General features: G+C 55.2%; 1 protein-coding gene across 1 annotated transcript in view; it reads right to left on the bottom strand.

Moving 5' to 3' along the window:
- Window positions 1–2,507: 2,507 nt before the first annotated feature.
- TTBK1 (tau tubulin kinase 1) overlaps window positions 2,508–13,258 on the bottom strand; it is a 39,166-nt gene continuing 28,415 nt past the window's right edge. Inside the window, exons 13-14 of the mRNA XM_006860598.1 lie at window positions 3,614–5,181; window positions 2,508–2,913 (exon numbers count right to left, since the gene is read on the bottom strand). Of these exons, the coding sequence (XP_006860660.1) occupies window positions 2,508–2,913; window positions 3,614–5,181 (1,974 nt within the window). The remainder of the gene's footprint in view (window positions 2,914–3,613; window positions 5,182–13,258) is intronic.

Here is a 13,258-nt window from a genome sequence, read left to right as displayed (position 1 = left end):
GCTGGTCCCTGGAACTAAAAGACTGAGCAAGGCAGGACCCTGTAAGGAGCTGGGAAGCAGGGAGCCCCGTGCCTGGAGCACAGCCCCTCTCCTGTCCCCCCTTCTTGCTTGGTGTGGCTGGGGAGGGAAGGTGTGATCTGGTGTGAGTAGACCCCATGTCTGAGCCAGTGAACTGTGGAGGTGACAATCTTAATAGAGGAGGTGCTTAAGATCAGAAGGGCCTGGTGTAGGGGATGGGTGATCAAGGGGGAAGAAGCTGCAGCTGGGGATGGGGTGCTAGGAGAGATGGTTTCCTCTGCCCTGGATCCTTCCTGGAGAGAGGAGCAGAATCAGTTCCCTCCACCCCCAAGGCATCCTCCCCCCTCCCCCCAACAGTCAATGATGCAGAGGCCTGAGGTCTGTTGGGAGCCCTAAGAAGGTCAAGAATCCCCAAAGCAGATGGAGTTTTTCCGTCTCTGCCCAGCTCCAGTGCTGGGTGAAGGAGGGGGTGGGGGTGGGCCTGGGGCTATCTCAGGCCCTCCTCTTCCTCCTAACTCCAAACCAGGGTGCTGTTGGTCCTGGGACAGGGGTGAGGCTGGGGGCCCTACATTCACGATTCGGTTGGTGGCAAGGAGCAGGCCCAGGGCCTGGGCACCAAGAGTCGCCCTGGTCCCCAGCTGGCACGAGCTGATTGTCATTCAGAGAAGCTCTAGGTGGGAGAAGTAGCCCCTGCTCTGTGTGCTCTCTGCTGGATGCAGAGGGCAGCAGAGGGTCTTGGGAGGGCTTCGGGGTTGACAAGGAGGATTCTGTCTGGAGAGATTTCCTGAGTGTTCTGGGAGCTTCTGCTTCAGCGTGGGGTGAACCTCAAAGGCTGCCCACCCTAGAGGCCTCACCTACGCTGGTCTGCAGAGAAGTCACCACCTTGGCATAGAAGTGGCTGCCCAAGCCTGTCAGCTCTCCATGAGGGGGTTCAGCTAGCCCCACCAGCTGCTCCTGGGGCCAGCTTTCCTGTGGGTTTCTTTCCAGGTGATGGTGGCTGGGTGCTGCTGCCAGACAGCTGGGGCACGCTGGACCTTTCTTCTTCTTCCCTTGAAGGTCTTGGCTTGTTCTCTGTGGCCCAAGGAAGGACAGAGACCTGCAGGGGCCTATCCAGATCCCTTCTGCTCCCAGATGTAGGCCGCTGAGGCTCAGGATGAGCTGGGATGAACTATTTGGAAACCAGAACCCAGGAAGCGGCCCCACATCCATTTGTGGAGCAGCATTATCTCTAACCTCTGCAGAGCTGGCTCAGCTGCACAGGCTGCAGTTAGGACAAGAGGGGACAGACTGAAGGGTGAGCTCAGGGAGGGGTTGGGTGGGAACCCATCACACAAGCATATAAACTGGAAGTTAGAAGGGCCTTTCTACTTCAGGTAAGGGACCAGTTGTCTGTCTATCTGTCTGTCTCTGTCCCCTCTGTTCACTGGGGGAGATGGTGGCCTGATGTAGCTCACTCCTCACAGTCAGGTGGGTAGAAAGGGTGACCAAGCCAGAACTGAGTCCCTGAAAGAGCCCGCACAGAGATGACAGTTAGTCAGTCTCCACCACTACTAAATTCAGGACAGGGGGATGTTGGCTGAAACTGCAGGAGCAGACTGTGAAGTGAGGTGGCACAAAGGAATTCCTGACAATGAAGGGTCCTGAGCACTAGATCAGGGGGCCAAGGGAGGAGGTGGAACTTCTTTTGAATCCCTGCTCCAACTTCCCATGGGGAAACATTTGCCTAGGAAGGCAGCCCACATACCTCATGGTTCTCATTGAGGCCCCATCCAAATTTAAGGGGAAGGGTCTTTGTACCCTAGAAGTGCAGGGGGGCCTCCCCTAAGAATCACCTATCCATTGTCTTCCCAGGGGGGTGTCCAAGATGGAGTTGGCTTTGGGGCAGGTCACATCTGAGTAGACCAGTGGCCCCTGAATCCTACCCCCTTCCTCAGCATCCTGGCAGTTGAGAAGAGGCCTCCCAGGAGACTGTGGGGGTTGACTGGCAGGGGAGGCAAGGACCTCCACTTCAGGAATTGGGTCTGCTTCTTTGAAAAGGGGGCGGATCTGAGTGGAAAAGGGTGGTGAGGAGAAAAAGGGGCCGCAAGAGGTGTAAGCAGAGGTCTTTGGGGGATCCTGGAGAGCAACGGAGGCCTGGTGGGTGAATGGACAGCCGAGAGTAGAGCCCTCGGTGAAAAGTGGCTGAGCCTTCCCCAGGTGGGAGGGACCGGTGTGAGCCTGCCCCGCCTGATGGGCGGCAGTGGGGTCCGAGAGGGGTGAGGAAGGTGACCAGGCCACCACCCTCACGCCGTCCGGCGCCCCCACCAGCCGGGCCAGTGGGCCGGACGTGTGCTCACGCGGCCTCGTGTGCAGACGGAAAGCTGGGGCCGCGGGTGGCGCGTCAGGCGCGTAAGGCTGTGCTGGGGGCCAGTGTGGCCGGCTGCGGGTGGGGGACCAGGATGAGGGGGGAGGCCGGAGAGGGCCAGTCCGGCTGCGGAGAGCCTCAGGCGTCATGATCTGGCCCCGGCTCGGCTCTCCATGACCCCCGACCGGCCTTTGGTTACTGCGCTCTGAGTCTGGAGTTTTCCTCTGGGTCCTTTCTTGGGGCCCCCTGGGGAGGGGGTGCTGTCAGGCTGGGCCCGGGTCTGTGGGGTTCCCCGGGGCGGGGGACCTGAGGGTCGGGCCTGGTGCGAGGGTGAGGGGCTCTCTTTGCGGGACAGGGACTGGCTCCGTGGGGACTGGGCTACGCTGGGGTTGCGAGCAGCCACAGGGAAGCCCGGACTGCGGGGGGCTGGGGTGGTCCCAGGGGGCTTGGCTCCGGCTCGAGCTCGGCCTGTGCTCAGGCCTCGGCCAGTAGGCTGTTTGGGGCGGAGGTCAGCAGTAATGGCCGACCCTAGGGGTTTCTGCAGCTGGAGCCTGCATAGGGAGCAGAAGGCAAGCAGGAAGAGGAGAAAGAAACGAAAACGGGGAGAGAGTGTCAGAATCCTGATGGGCACCGAGTCGTTCCTAAAATCCTATCTCCTGAGCTGGGTGAGAATGAAGAAACCATGGCACACATGGGTAAACTAAGGCTTGGCGCTCATCTCCCAGAGTTTAGTCCTGTTGTTTTCTTTAATTCCTGCTTCATTTTTTAAAAATTCTCATGGACTTTGCAAACTATAATACTAGGGGTTTTCAAGCAGTTGTTGGGAAAATTCCGGTATCCTTTCATTCCATTTGTCCACTAACTTCCTGAAGCTCCTCATATACTCATGTCATGTTTGCATTAATATGAAATAACGTTTTAATGTTGTCTCCCATCTCTTCAGTGTTCTGGGTATATCTGTTAGCTTCACATGCCCAAAGCATACCAGAAGTTGTATGTGGACTCCATTACCCCCCATTACCCTTTCCCATTCCTGTTCTTCCTGACACCCCTTCTAGACATTCTAACTCTATCCACGCTCTTGAACCCCATGTTAGTAAAACGAGACTGAGCACAGTTGGGGGGGGGTGTTAACTGAGGGACCCTCCCAATCTTCAGCAGCCCCTGACCTTGGGTCTGGAGAAGCCCCTGCTGGTGGGGGCCTTCTTTGGTCACCCCCTGCCCACTCTGGGACGGGCAGCAGTTTCTCACCTGCTGGTGATGGCTGTGTCAGATGTTGGGACTGCGCCATGAGGTCTGCCGGGGAGTTGCTGGGCTGCAGCAGGCGTGGGCATGCGGATGCTGATGGGGCGGGGAATCCGGCTCCGGGTGGCTGCCACCCGCCCAGCTTTGCTGGGCACCACAAGCTCAGAGGTGGGGGTGTCCTCCTCAGAGCCTGTGCCCGAAAGCGTCTCAGAGGCACGGCACTGCTCCTCACTGGAAGAGGACGAGGCTCCTGAGGCAAGGCGCAGCAGCAGCCGGCCCTGCCTCTTCTCCATCACTAATCGGGCCAGGTCCTGCTGCGGCCGGGCCTTCTTGCTCCACCGCTCTTTGGCCGACAGTGAGCCCGAAGGCTCTGAGCCTGTGTCCTCCTCAGACAGCAGGACAGGGATACGACTTCTCAGACGAGGCCCTGGTATGGTATGGCAGCTAGGGGAGATGGTGGCCAGTTTCTTGGGGCCTGATTCCAGTGGGGACGCTAGGGCTGGCCCATCAACAAGAGCTGGGCCATTGGGCAGTGAGTCTGTGGCCACCTCTGAGGGGGTGTCTCCAGGAGGACAGGACAGGGCGCAGCTCTCCGTCTCTGCCCCATCCAGCCCTGACAGGGCGATGCCATTCTCCAGGGGCACTGGAGCGCCCTCCTCTTCAGCACCCCCATCAGAAGGTACCTCCAGGCCAAGTTCACCCCCAGTACCAAGCTCCTCAGGCCTCAAGGCCTGCCCACCAGAAGACATGACATTGAGGTGGGTTTTCTCTGCAATGTGCACAAAGGTTCTCTCGACTTTGGTGAATGGTGAGGAGGTGACTGCCACTCCCCCTACCCCTGTGGTCACTGCCCCAGCCCCTGGCCCTGCCCCAGGCCCTGGAGGCTTGGACTCAGACTTGAGGACAGAGGACAGGGTGCCTGGCTCAGACACATCCAACTGGCTGCCAGTGGGCTGGGGCCGCTCCTGCTGAGGAGTGAGGGCAGCCAGGGTGCCCAGGTCAGGGTCAGGGGCCAGGTCGGCAGTGACAGGCGACTTCTTCATGTCGCCAGGGGAGACGAGCACCAGCGTTTTGGAGCCCTCTTCAGGCTCCAGGTCCCCGTCGGCCATAGAGGCCCGGCCCCTGGATTCCTTCTGGTCGTCGGCCAGTAGCGTGGACGGGGCACCCTCCTGGCTCCGGTCTGTGCTTCTTTCACTCCCCTCACTGCTGGAACCACTGCGGGGTCCTTGCACCTCCCCCAAGGCCACTGCCTCCTCCTCTTCCTCCTCTTCTTCTTCTTCTTCTTCCTCTTCCTCCTCTTCCTCTTCTTCTTCCTCCTCTTCCTCCTCTTCTTCTTCCTCCTCCTCCTCCTCCTCCTCTTCCTCCCTCTCATTAGACTGAGGCTGAATGGGAGCCAGCGGGACCTGGGGGGTGGTGAGCAACATGTGCGAGAAGCCCACCCTCCGGACCCTGTTGAGCAGCCGTGCCCTCTCTCGGTAATCAGAGAGATCTCTCTTGAAGTCCTGGTAGGGCAGGCTCAGAGGCACAGCTCGTGGGAGACCGTTCATCTCAAATGGCGGCGCCAAGGAGAACACCTGCAACAAGCACACACAGGGGTCCACTGAGGTCACTCACCCTCCCGGGCCCAAGAGGGCCTCAACTGACCCCCCAAGTAGGAGACCCACATGCCCCAGGGTACCCACTAGTCTGTAAGATTCATTAAGGTAAGGACAGGACCTGTTTGCTTCACTGCTACATCGTCAGAGCCTAGACTGAATGGTCTTTGACACCTAGTACCAGTAACACCAGTCAGCATCAAGTCAACTCTGCTTCATGGCAAACCCATGCATTCAAAGAAAACCTGTTTTAATGCCTGGGTTTTCCAAAGTACATCTCCAAGCCTTACTTCCACTATGCTGGTGGGTAGGTTCAAACAGCCAATCTTTCATCTTAGCAGCCAACTGCATTCACCATTTGCACCATACAAGGACACCACACAGACACCTAGCAAGTATTCAGTACATCTCTGATGAATGATTGTGTCTAGGTTTCAGGTCCTCGAAGGTTCCAGATTTTGATCCTGGTGGCTGTTCTATCTCTGTCCTCTGATTTGTCACACTTCTCTCCTCATTATGTGCATCCCAACCCTAGAAAAATAGCAGACCCCTAAAGACAACAGCAAAAAGTGGGAACCAGAAGGCACCACTGACGCCATTTAGCTCAACCCTCCCTTTTACAGATAAGGAAACCAAGCCCAAAAAAGGGCAACAAAATGTCTGGGTAGTCAGCCCCTCACTACCTCCTCAAAGGACCACCCAACAATGGCAAACTGAGGATCACCTTCCATCCCCTGAAGGTGCAGACTGAACCATCCTGTGGTTCCATCCAGCACTTATGCCTCTTGCCTCGTCCTGACCCACTGACCAGGAATGTGTCCAACCCTGTACTCCTGTAGCATTCATGGTCAGCCAAGGAAGGGCAGTTTCTTTTGGCTGTGCTGTTTCCACTTTCAAGCTTCATACAGAGATCTGTGCCATGTGATGGCCTGAAGTGCTCTTGGTCTTTATATCCTTTGATCATTTCCCTTAGCCTCTTTCCGTCTAGACTAGAAATGCCTATCCACTTTATCACGACTCAGCTGCTGTGTCTTCTTCTTTCCTCAGCTCTACCCTCTTCAATCCACAAACAACCCCAGACACTACAATGTACTGGATACCATCAGGGCGACACGGTTTTCCTACAAGCAAAGCGAGCGGTTTCTATCTGACAGTGTCCAGCATTTTGTTAGCTTTTTGGAAGACGCAGGCCTTATTCTTCCTGAGCCAGCAGGTCACAGCAGAAGTCTCAGAGTCGTCCTGACATCTCCTCTACCTTCATGCCCCATCAAGGCTCTCAGAGAGTACTGCCAAGTACCCCCTTAAACACCTGTGTCTGCTACCCCAACCCCATGGGCAGAGTCTCTCTACAATCTTGCACTGCCCAGTCTTCTTTCCTATGGTTACCAAGTGGTCTTCCTGAAACTTAAATCTGGTCTCATCCCTCTCTGCTGCACAACTGCAGTGGCCCTTTTGGTCCTCAGAAATGGTTCCAAATCCTTGGCTTGGCATAAGAGCACCAGCCCTACTCCACACCCCGTGATCTGGCTCCTTCCTTCTGTCCCAGCCTCCCTTCTTGCAGCACACCCTGACCGACCGTACCCACTACATTCCAGTAAACACTCTGATACCACCAGTGGGTCCCTGAACCCATCTTGCCATTGGGATTTTGCCTACCCAGGCAGTTTCCTCTGCCCAGGGCTCCTAGTTATCCCCTCTAGTCTCCTGATAAGCATTTCCTCCAGGACCCAGCTCAAACAGTTCCTCTCCCATAAAGCCTGGTGGCCTGGGCACCTTCCTGTCTACTCCCAAGCAGGCTTCATCTATCATTCCTGACCATTTGTTCCCCCACATCCTTTCATCAGACAGTGTGCCACTTTCTATCTGTGTGTGCTTACATGGTTCTCTCTTCTACCAAAGACGGAGCTCCTGGACAGTGGACACCATGTTTATTTTTTCATTCATTCATTCCCTGAATGTCTTTTGTCCCAGCCACCAAATTGAGAAAGAAAAACAATTGCTGGGGCCTTTTAGCCTAGATGAGGAGAGGTTGGCATCATTCTAAGGAAGTTCACCTGCCTGACTGGAACGAACGGCGTATGCTGGGGTCCTGGGGCTCTTGTCTACCTCCCCCACTCAATCAAATCCTCACAGATGATCTAGTCCTAAACTCGCGAAGGAAGAAGTTGCTACCTGAGCCCCATCCTGACCCTTGGGGATTGCTGCCTTCCCCTCCACTAGCCTTTGAACTGACTTTACATAAAGATCTCAGCTAGTAACAGCCCTGTTTCCCACCATCCTAGTTCGCATAGGCGTGGCATCCAGGTTTTTCTGGGGGTGGCAAGGAGACAGTAATCTCTAAGCCAGACTAAGCAAGGCAGAAGTAGGAGGTGAAGGTGGACAGAAGCGATCATTTATCAAGTAGCTGCTGTATGCAAGGCCCAAATCTGTTGTCACTGAGTCTATTCCGACTCATAGAGACCTCATAGGACAGAGAAGCATTGCCTCATGGGTTTCCCAGGCTATAATCTTTATGAAAGCAGACTGCCACATCTTTCTTCCACCAAGCTGGGGGGGTTCCAACCATTGACCTTAAGCCAAGAGCTTAATCACTGTGTGACCAGGGCTCCTTCCATGGAGTACACCAGCTTATTTAGGCTCCTAACTTTCATGGAGTCTATATGATCCCCATTTCATTTGCCTGATACACATAATGCACATTCTATGAAAACAAGGATCATTTCTGTCTTGATCTTAAATTTAGGATTTAAAAGCAATACCATTCATTCATTCATTCACAAACACTGAGCACTGACTCTATGCCAGCCCATATGCTGGGACACTTTGCCACCTCCAGTTAGATTTCAAGGCTAGAGAAAGCAACGGAGTAGAATTGGAAGGGGTGCTGAGTTCCTGAATGAGTGAGGACCACTGGGTAGGTGCTAGCACTGAGGACCAGTGACAGACAGACACAGATCATGTCTCTCTCCTATCCAGCTCAGCACTCACCCACCCACAAAAGGACCCCTACAAAGCGGTGACCTTTGACCCCACAGCCTATTTTCCCTATCCCATTTCTGATACTGTGCTCACAGGCATCCCTGTTAGAACCACCCTTCCAGTCAGGCCCTGGATGCCCTTGGAAAAAAATCATCCAAAGGATGGACCTCTGCTCACAGTGCCACATTGGGTAGGTGGGTGATGATAGATGGAACCTCCTCTCCTTCCATTTCAAAGCCCTCCCCTCTTAGTATCAAGAAAGGAGTGAAATGATAAGATCTGAAACTCAGTTATCAGGATGAGAGGCTAGTGAAGCAAAGGAGAGAGTTCTGGAGTCTAGACCAGATACCATGCATCTCTCCAAGCCTCAGTTTTCCAGGCAAGTGAGGCCTGGAGAGAGGCATTGTTTTCAGCCACATCAACCAGGGTGGAATAGACCCCAGAACTCTTTCCTTGCCTCACTGGCCTCTCACCCTCTGTTATGCAGGGAAACCTGGGTCCCTTTTTTCTTTTGCAGGAAAAGTCATGAATCTGAGTGAGGTCAGCTTTGCCCCCAAAATCACTGCCAGCCGCCCCATCCCACCCCACCCCACCCAACACTGGATCTTCTGTCTCAAACTCCCTTCCCCTTGCCCCATCTGGCTCCATGTTAGGGGAAGGGCAGGGCGCCTGGCGGGGAGAAGTCCTTCCTACACGTGTCCTGCTTCTCCTGGACACCTGAGTCTAATGAGTTATTCATCCATTCGCCCATTTTATCTTGTGTTCATTTGCTTGGTTGGTGATCACAAGTCACCCCCTGTGTGCCTGGCCCCAACCATCTCTGAGGGAAGCCACTGTACTGGGTATCAGCCAAGGGAAGTCTAGGGTCTGGGGGAGCTCATACCTTCTTGTCTCCTCCCAGGGCATTGACTCTTTATGATTTCCATTTGCTTACTGTGGTCCTCAAGTCTGGCTGGGCACAGATCTGGAGAGGACTTTTTAACAATACAGAGTACTGGGCCCTATTCTTTAGCCCCCAAATCTGGCAGTTTTTATAGTTACCTGGTGATTTGGTTGGTAGTGATTTGGTTGGATATTAAGGGGTGGGAAACACTCAGAAGGAAATCACCTGCCCCCCATTAAGTACAGTCCGTTGGCTCCAGAGTCCAACCCAAGTGGATTATTCTGAAAGTAGAAAAGGCGGACGGAGGCATGTGCCCTGATCCTCCCTGCTACTGACAAAACCAGGCTCTCCTTAACCTGGGGGGTGCCAAGACAGAGCTTTTTCTGACGCTGAGACAGATTACTCCACATAGCCTATCCTCAGTGGCCACACACAGTGTACAGAGCCACTGCCCCTTGCTTGGGCCCCAGCCAAGCCCAGACACTGGTCACTGCTCCTTGCCCACAGTCCCAAGGTCAGAGAAGGGGGCTAGGAGGGACTGACTGACAAAAGCAAGAGGGTGCGCCCTGCCGCAAGCTTTGTGCCTCTCATAGCAGTTCCTCTGCCTCCTGCCCCATTAGAAACCACCAGTCAGGAAGACTGGAAGGCAGAGCTCTCCCACCCATGGATGTAACCAGTCTGAGAAGGGATGTGAACAGTGTTGCTTTGTCAGCTGCTTGTCCACCATTACCTTTCCCAGTTTCCTCACTCTCTTTGTCTGGGTCTCCACTCTCAAAACACCTCTTCTGAGCCAAGAGTCCTCCCTTTGGTTCTCCACCCTCACCCAGGGCAGTGTCTCCCAGCTGGTAAGCAGAAGGGGTGAGATCTCTCTCTCTCTCTCTCTCTCTCTCTCTCTCTCTCTCTCTCACACACACACACACACACACACACACACACACACAGCAGGCAGTTGACCCCTACACCTCCCTCAGGACAAGGAGCTGACAGTGTTGAGAGGCATTCTTGGGCTTAAGAAATACAGCCATGGCTTCTTCTCCTGCCCCACACATGCTCTAGGCTGCAAGGAGAAAAGTGCTTTCCTCCTTTAGCCCTGTGGCAGCAGACCTGCAGGGAAGAAGGCAGAGTGGGGAGCCCGTTCTCCATGGCAGCTTGGCCTCTGGCAGCTACTTCCAGAGTCTGTTCCCCCTTCCTGTCTCTTCTATTGCTACCCACCCCTCCACAGTCTCTTAGTCTCAATTCTCTCAGCAGAAAAGGTGTTGTTAAGTTCCGTGGAGTGGGTTCCCACCCATAGTGACCCATACAGGGTTTCCAAGAACTGCTGGTGGGCTTGAACCGCCAACTTTGTGGTTCAAACTGACCTTGTGGTCCAGGGCATTATCCTGCAGAGCCACACCATGATTCCAGAAAAGATGTTGTTGTTATGTGCCGTGGAGTCGGTTCCGACTCATAGCAACCCTGTACAGGGTTTCAAAGGCTGTAAATCTTTAAGGGAAGGAGCTCTGGTAGCATAGTGGTTACGAATCGGGCTGCAAACCGCAAGGTCAGCAGTTCAAAACTACCAGGTGTTTCGCAGGAGAAAGATGAAGTTTTCTGCTCCCGTAAAGATTTACAGCCTCGGAAACCCTGTATAGGGTCGCTATGGGTCGGAACCGACTCCACGGCACATAACCAACCAACCAACCAAATCTTTACGTACGAGAGCAAAAAGCTTCATCTTTCTCTCTTGTAACAGCTGGTAGTTTCGAACTGCTGACCGTGAGGTTAACAGCCCGATTCACCACTACGTTACCAGAGTGGGGCGCAATTCTCTCCACCTCAGCACACGGTTAAGTGGATTCACCTCCCGGATTCCCATCCCCCCAACACACAAGATGTCAATCTGGAATCAGAATGGCAGCCCAGCAGAAGGGAAGGGATCCAGAGACCAGAGTCCATCACAAGCCCGCCACTCCACCCCACGCCCGCTCCTGGGATGAAAGGAGACTACCAGCAGGGTGAAGGTTGCTGAAGTCCAACTAGGCAGAAGGCACCTGGGGCCCCTCACTCCACCCCCTCCCATCTGCCTGGGGGAGGCGAGGGCTGGATCCACTGACCCGAAACTTGCTCACGGCACCACCCCCGCATCTCAGCTTCAGACTAACCCTAGCCCTGTACCCAATTAGGTGACCCCAGAGTTGGAATCTTCGTTCAGAGGTGGGGAGTGAAACGGGAGGTGAAAGAAAGCAGACGGACGCGCGAATTCCTGGAAGGCGTCTTTAATCAAGATTTGGTAGTACACAAGCTCTCCGGATTGTCTGCATTAACATACAGGGACTTAAAAAGGCACAAGATCCCTCGCACAGCGACGCGTAGCGGTAGGGCGCCCCCCACCTCTTCCCGTGCGCGACCGTGTGCGCGTGGGTGCGTGTCCGTGTCCCACCCCCGAGGCGGCGCCGCGCGCGTGTGTGTCGGTTTCAAGTGTTGGATTTGTACAGTACTCGCAGTCTAGGGACTGGGGGCTCAGTGCATGCTTTTCTACCCGGGCCTGGGCCCCCACCCCGATGCCACTATGTACACTTAAGAGGACGCACCCCGGAGAGAAAAAGAGAGAGAGAAAAAAAAGCGTCCCATCTTCGTGTATGTGTGTATGTGTGTGTGTGTTTGAGTTTTTCGTGCATGCTTACGCTGGCCAGGGTAGGGGAATAGTGCAAGCGTATAATACAGTATTATTGCAGTACAAAAGGGGGACGGGGAAAGGATTTATGATGGGAGGAGGTGGCTCAGGAATAAATCGGCTGGGATTCCGGACCTTCGGGGAAGGTCCTCTCCCTAACCTTTTTCCCAGACCTCAATCCCACCTTGCCATTAGAAAGCGTCTACAGACGCCAGGAGGGGCGTGGCGGGGACCCTGGAAAGGGGGTTCTGCGGGACTCCGGGGCTGAAGGGTTCCCATCCCACCAGTCCAACCTTTCAGGAGGCAGGGCCAGACTCTCTCCAAGCTCAATACTGTCAGCCCCAAGGGCCCCCAGCCACGGCCCCCTCCCCCAGGGAAGCCCCTCCAAGTAGGGGAAGAGTCGACGGAGCAAGTGCAAAGGAAGCAGATGTTGGTCCCTGAGTTTTATTTTCGGGGGGTGGGGGAAGAGCTGGAAGTGGAGGCATGTTTGGGGACCCCCAGGGCCCTCAATGGTGGAGTGGAATGGGGCAGTGGACGCGGAAGCTGGGACATGGGCAAAAGGGGGTGCTGGGTGGCTCTGAGAGACTTAAGCTCAAAGCTTTGCTCTACTTCAACTCCGGGCTCTTTGGCATCCAATTGCAAGGCCAATTATTTGGGACGGGGGAAGGGGGCAGCCCTGTGAGTGGCGAGGTAACAGTTTTCAGGGGTAGGACGACGGGGACCCTTCGAGCCAGGAGAATTAGCCAACCCCCACCCCGCCAGTCCTTCGTCTGCACCCTAGCTCAGGAAGCACTCGAAGGGGAAACCCCCAGTTCCGTCCCCGACCAGCCCAGGGGCCAGAGACCCAGCGACCGCGAGTACGCAGAGGGAAAAGCAAACAAAACGGAGCGCGAGACAGGGCGGTGGGCGGCGGGAGCGCTAACCCAAGTTCAGTACTTTAGCAGCAGGCAGCTCGGCGGGGGCGAAAGGCCGGGAGCGCAAGTCCCCTCCGGTCGCCTACAGCGGCAAAGCTACCGGGAGGGACGTTCGGATGACGCGTGGGGCGAGTCCCAGGGGCGAGGGGCTTCGAAGTCGGTCGATACCCTGGTAACGCGCGTAGCAGCTCGTTAAAAATACGGAACGTACATTCGTAGTGCGAGGGCCACGGGTCAGAGGTGTGGGTTTGGGTCCCTGGGGCGGGGACGGTATTTAAATTGGTGGTTGGAGTCCCGTTACAGTTATAAACCTGCGAGAAGTTCCCAGAAACGCGGTCCGTAGTGCTCTCCTGGGCTGGGAGTTGCTAGTTCGCTGTCCGGAGAGCGGATGAAGTGTACGCGCCGCTACAAGTGTGTATGTGTGTGTGTTGGGGCGGGGAGACTGGGGGGTGCAGGTTAGTGAGTAGCAAGGTGAACCCCATCCCCATAGCTTCTGCAGGTAGAAAGGAGGGTAAAATGGACCAAAGGCGGAGCCAAGAAGAGCTGTCTAGGAAAGTTCCCATAGTTCTTTAGGATTCATTTCTCCTTTTCAACTCTTTCCTTGGGGTGGGGAAAGGGGGTGGCTCA

This window comes from Chrysochloris asiatica, unplaced genomic scaffold, assembly GCF_000296735.1.
Source record: "Chrysochloris asiatica unplaced genomic scaffold, ChrAsi1.0 scaffold00038, whole genome shotgun sequence".
Classification (NCBI taxonomy): domain Eukaryota; kingdom Metazoa; phylum Chordata; class Mammalia; order Afrosoricida; family Chrysochloridae; genus Chrysochloris; species Chrysochloris asiatica.
Note: the sequence above shows the minus strand (reverse complement) of the source record. Positions and strands in the feature narration are given on the sequence as shown.